This window comes from Pantherophis guttatus, chromosome 4 (genome assembly GCF_059756535.1).
Source record: "Pantherophis guttatus breed Tessera chromosome 4, ASM5975653v1, whole genome shotgun sequence".
NCBI lineage: Eukaryota > Metazoa > Chordata > Lepidosauria > Squamata > Colubridae > Pantherophis > Pantherophis guttatus.
The window spans coordinates 10,372,060-10,378,242 of record NC_142066.1 but is presented as its reverse complement, the minus strand read 5'-3'; the positions used below and the strand labels follow the sequence as shown (position 1 = coordinate 10,378,242).

The window sequence follows — 6,183 nt, the reverse complement described above, 5'->3', positions numbered from 1 at the left end:
TTATTCCTCAGGATCTGCCTGGAAAGAGAATAATACATTTCGAACCCATATTATCCATATGAGCGTGGTCATGTAATAATAATAAATATAAATAATAATAAATATTGTTCAGAATACTACTGCAGCTGGTTTTTAATAATTAAAGTGGGAAAATGTCATTTCATTTTAATCTGTTTAGTTCTTTTGGGTTGCCTAAAAGAAAAGAAAAGAGCCTTGGTAGCACAGTGGACTAATGCACTGTTATTAACATCAGCTGCTTGCAATTACTGCAAGTTCAAATCCCACCAGGCTCAAGGTTGACTCAGCCTTCCATCCTTTCAAAGGCAGGTAAAATGAGGACCCAGATTGTGGGGGCAATAAGCTGACTTTGTATAAATATACAAAAGTATGAAGGCTATTGCTTAATGCATTGTAAGCTGCCCTGAGTCTCCGGAGAAGGGCGGCATATAAATTAAAGCAAAAAAAAAAAAAAAAAGGATAGTAAATTTCCAAGCCAAATCAATCCATATGAAAATGGTATCTCCTCACAAAAACTCTTCTGGAAACCCTACCTGGTTAAATGATCTATGCCAAGCTATCATGTCCTCATTAATGACTAATTCCTGTCCTTTGAGAGCATCAGGATCCACTTTTCCAATCTGAAGTCTCTGGAAAGTGGAATTGGGAAAGGTGACTATGTTGATGATATCAAATCCACCTTCCATGTTCTTTTGATCATAAAATGTCAAGATGTCTCCAAGGGAATTATTGAATTTCATGCCTTTAAGAAATTGGTGAAGCTATATTATTGGGAATAAAAAAAAAATAGAAAACAAAGAATAGAAAGGTATCAGTAATTTTGTTTTAGTTATAGTAAACTTTTGAGGGAGGAATTCTGAAAGCATAGAAACTCTATTTCTCTATTTCTCCAGGATCAGATATCTCTGACTGAGTCATAATCAAATGACAGATGAAGTAAATTACAGCATGTTCTTTTTCCCACTTCAACGTAGCCTAGGAAATGATGTGGAACTAGATTTCCAAAATCACATTCCATCTCTGATCTCTTCCTCATTTTCTGAGTAAGACCCACCTGACTGATCTTCTTGTGACTTCCCACCCATTTTTCATTTCATTCAACTCTCACAGACATAAGGCTGGTAAAGACTGAAAGATAGCTGACACAACTAAGTAGAATCCCTCTGTTGTGTTCAATAATATTGGTAGGTAAAATTTATTTATTTATTTATTGTATTGGTTCAATTTATATGCCGCCCTTCTCCGGAGACTCAGGGCGGCTTACAATGCGTTAAGCCTTCATACTTTTGTATATACCTGCTTAGTAGGGCTTTTGGGGCCCCCTAAGCGATGTTCTTTTTTATACAAAGTATAAAGTATACTTTTTTATAATAAGCTGATACAAAGTCAGTTTATTGCCCCCACAATCCAGGTCCTCATTTTACCTACCTCGGAAGGATGGAAGGCTGAGTCAACCTTGAGCCTGGTGAGATTTGAACTCGTAGTAATTGCAGGCAGCTGGCAGCTAAGTATTACTTAACAGCACTTTAGTCCACTACACCACCAAGGCTCTTTAAAAAAAATACCTAAAAAGATATAGGAATTTAAAAACTAGGACCTGGATCTTACTTTATTTAAGACTTAATCCTTGCATTCTGAAGTTGTTCAGGGAGTAAAATGGAAAACATATCAAGGTAAGGAAATAAAGAAATAAATATAAATTTTATCAAAGGACGAATTATTTTAATAGTTGCTTCTTCCCGGTTTGAATCATATATATAACACAAATCACCTGCCATGGCTGCGTATCTTTATATTCTAATAATTTATGTTTCCTCAAATGCCTGTGATTAGATTGAAGTAAGAAGAGAGTATGTAAAGCTTGGGCCAATACATAGACAGCATTATAGATACTATAGCTGTGTCCAGACAGTTCCATCTCAAACAGAGACCCAGGAAGTTCTCCCAGCATCTCTTCTCTGGTACAAGTGCTATTGCCCACTAGAATCGAATAAGGAGATGGTAATGAACAATCAAATACTTGTTCCCAGAAAAGTGGAAAAAATTCATCTTCTTGAATCCAAGGAGGTTTTATCGACTTCAGGAATTCCTTGAACCCTGGAATTTGTTTTGAGTGGATTGTGAAAAAAATGGCACCATCAAATAACTGTCGATCCCACTTTATTTGGATTCCTGTTAAGACATAATCAATCTGGGCAGTCATGATCCACACTTTCCCCAAAGAACTCTGCCCAACTCCGGGATCAAGAATGAATATAAAAGTAGTCACCCATGCAATTGTCAAAGAGTCTCCACACACAATAAAGATATTGATCTTCTCATCAGTTATGCTGTTATAAATAACTGTTGCTTTTCCAATCATGAAATACAATTTATCCCATTGTGTTAAGTACGGAATTCTTTGAATGGAAGCAGAGCAGATTCCATGTTGGGAAAGGAGGGTTTCCATGATCTGCAAGAAACGTTCTCCATTCGTATTATCAGTAGTAAGGATCCCGATCCAGGTCCACCCAAAATGTTGAAGCAGTCGGATAATCCCAATGTACTGAGAAGATTCATTTGGGACAATGGAGTATGAAGATAGCATTTCACTGTTATCACTATTCCGAGGGGCAAATGAACCATAAGTCAGCTAAAAGGAAAAACACATTTTTGTGGAAAGATATTGCCAGTAACATATTTAACTTCTTTAGTAAGTTCATTGTAAGCTGAAAGGTAACTGCTTTATGTCTATTCTTCAAATGTCTACCTGTGGTATTTTGTATAAACCTACAATATCTGCCATATAGGATGACGTTTCAGAGGTGAGTCCCCCAATAATGGCCATAACATTTTTCATAGTGTCACACTTGTAGTTGGGGACAAATTGCTGGGATTTGAAGAGTAAGTCCAGGGTTGTCCGATACGTCATCATTGGGTGATAATAGTTGTCATGGATATGGAAGCCAAGGGTGACATTAGACAGGATTTGTGGATTCTCATTGATCTCCTTCACAGCAAAGTCCAAGGAAAGGACATGTTGGTAGAATTTTGTTAAGACCCTGTAAATAAAACTTACAAAGTGTTAACAAAAAATCACTTTTTCAGAAGTTAACTTTAAAGGAAATTTTATGTCTCAACAACAGTTGTTGCTTTAGCTGAGTTAAATATATTGATAACTTCTACCCCTCTCTATGTTTTAGATAGGGATGTTTTATGTCAATTGACAATTCTGTCATAATGAAATATTGTCTGTGAATAGCATGGTCGCTGAATCAATCAACCTATCATCAGTTTTCATGAATAAAATGTCCTCCTATTTCAAAACCTAAAACGGTTCTTCATTCTTACCCTACAAACTGAAAATAAAGTCTTATAATGATATAATAGCTTGGTCTCATCTTGTAGGCTTGATGTTAGAGAAAACCCCATGCTATTTCTCTCTAGCACTCTTCCACCACATAAACTAGGTTACCTGATCTAATTTTGCACATTTGGCAGACAGAATTTTCATTCATTAAAAGCTGTCTGGATTTCCAGAGATGTAGACACACCTTCAGAGAGAAAAAATTGCCATTATGTAAGGAAACAGTCTACTTTTCTCTTTTTCTGTTCATGCATTGAAAGATTCCTAACTAATATAGAGGAGAAGATAGAAAATCCATACTCTTGAAATGCAAAAAATTCTTGAGAAGGATGCTTCTTGAATGTAACTTCGTTAAAATGGCAATGTATCAGAGAGACCATCCCTCCGAGAATGACGTCACCTTGCTGGTACCACTCATACGGAGTAGGTATTGAATCCCCCACATGACATGCTAAACTATTCACTCTGACTATTGGGATCATTAACAGAAGAAGAAAAAACATCTGGGCAGATGGATGGATCTGATTTCACTGTCTTCAAAATCCTGCATTAGCAAATATTAACCTGGCTGAATACATCTCTGAAGAACTTTGCTACTACTAATATAAAACAAGAATGTAGTTCGATACACGTCCTTTACTAAACTTCTCAAAACCACAGCACACTTTGCTCAAAGGGTGGCTCCCTGGTACTATTGAAGACCACAGTTTGAAGCAAATGAAAAAGTAGACTCTACCCTTCCCAGTTCATACTCTTGTTCACAACTCTCTATGGGGATAAAACCTTTATATACTTTCTCATTCTCATTAACAGATTGTTTGTCTCTGCTTCAGATGTTTGCATCTTTACCCAAGAGAACAAATTACAGTCACTAAAATAATTCCAGTGGAGAGCATCATTTTTCGCTCTGAATGTCATCTGTCATTAAAAGAAATGATATAATACGTAAATAATGAAGTAGTAAAAATTAGACACAATTGTTCTCCCAGTTTCTCCCAGAAGCAATCTTTTCTTACTGGAAGAGCAGCCATCATTAGCTTTGCAAACAGATTGTCTCTGTAAATTCAGCTTTTAAAATAACCAAACCCCAAATCGCAGAAACATATTTACAGTTGTTATTTCTTTAGTAAAGTTCATACTTCGATGGAATTATTTCCCAGTATTTTATATAGAGAGCAGAGCCTTTTTTAGGTGGGATTGTAGTATTTCATACATAGATAACAGGATGTAGCTCAGGAGTAGCTTCTTCTAAAGAAAGCAAGGTTTGGTTGAAACGTCCATCTAAGGTAGTTCTCAACTTACAACCATTCTGTTAGCGACTGGTCAAACTTACAAGAGCACTGAAAAAGTGACTTAAGACCATTTTTTCACACCCCTTCAGGTAGAATGGGGTCTAGATAATCCACTTCATCCAAGATCATTTGCAGTTGTCATGCAACCACTCCTGCAATACTCATCTCTAAGAGTGGTGGGTTTCAATTTTTTTTACTACTGGTTCTGTGGGTGTGACTTGGTGGGCATGGCATAGCTTGGTGGGCATGGCTTGGTGGGCGTGGCAGGGGAAGGATGCTGTAAAATCTCAATTCCCTCCCCAATCCAGGGGAAGGTTACTGCAAAATCCCCATTTCCTCCCAATAGCTGGGACTTGGGAGGCAGAGAATAGATGGGGATGGGGACGAAGCCAGTCACACTTTTTACTACCAGTTCTCTGAACTACTCAAAATTTCTGCTACCGGTTCTCCAGAACTGGTCAGAACCTGCTGAAACCCACCTCTGATCTCTAAAAAGAGATGGTTGGAAATTTGGTGAAAATTGTCCAGCCTGGTTGGGTTGAGTGATGCTCCTTTAAGGAGGGGGCACACTACTCTCTCTTCAAGAGCTGTTGAGACCACTCCTTCTATCAAGGAAAGTTAACTCTCACCAGACTCAATCCAATCTTCCTTTGCACACAGCTTTAATAAATCAGGAGGGGAATGGAGCTAATACAGAAGTGATTAAACTAGCAGCCGAGAGGGTCTTGTCCATTTCCTCTGGTTCCATGGGCTCAAAATCTTCTCACATCACCTTGCAAACCCCCACACCTCACAGATCCTGCTTTTAAAATTGAAGTCCAACATGGAGCTAATTTGAGTGACATTGTCCAGATGATGTGCAAGGACCCTTTAGGTATTACTCCCCCCAAGAAGGGATTGGGTCATCTGAAACATGTATTACTTAGACCAGTCTGGGTCCAGAAGGATGGGTGGAACTTTAGGAGATATGCGCAGCTTCAGGTGTGACATCAATGGAAAATCTAAGGCACGGGTGGCAGTATAATGATCACCAGCCAGGAGTTTCTAAAGACTTGAAGGATGCTCCACCACAGATTCTTGAATGTGAAACCTGTTCAATAGGTTGGGATCAATAGGCATTGTTGCTGCTGCACCAGCCTCCCTTATAGGTTGTAGCCTCCCAACCTGACCTTCTTGACTTCATTTTTGGGTTGACAAACTCATGGTCTTTGGGGATTTTAATCTGCTTTCCCTAGTAGAGGGCCTATCCCAAATCATTCAGGGCCTGATAATGAGACTGTGGGGGCATACTTGATTGGGTATTTCTGTTGGAGTAGTGACAATAAAATCTAAAATTCGAGCGGGGGTGGTGCCTCTTGGTGTTTCTCTTGTCATGGTCATATTATGCCCTGATTACCATCAGGTACTTTCAGCTGCGGTGAGGCTAAATCTAAGAGATCAATCTACCCATGGTTGACTAATGCACCCACAAGGGTATCATAAAGCTACAGGCTCTTTAAGTTGATTAGTTGCATGACGTTAACTGCT

The 6,183-nt window shown here is 38.5% G+C and overlaps 1 protein-coding gene across 1 annotated transcript; it reads right to left on the bottom strand.

The window, feature by feature from the left end:
- On the bottom strand, positions 1-2,929 carry LOC132711320 (vomeronasal type-2 receptor 26-like). Its single transcript, XM_087893306.1, has 4 exons — positions 2,792-2,929; positions 1,790-2,650; positions 552-647; positions 1-18 (listed from the first exon to the last, which is right to left on the bottom strand). Exons 1-4 carry the CDS (start codon positions 2,927-2,929, stop codon positions 1-3), a joined length of 1,113 nt encoding a protein of 370 aa, XP_087749432.1.
- Between the last annotated feature and the right edge of the window lie 3,254 nt (positions 2,930-6,183).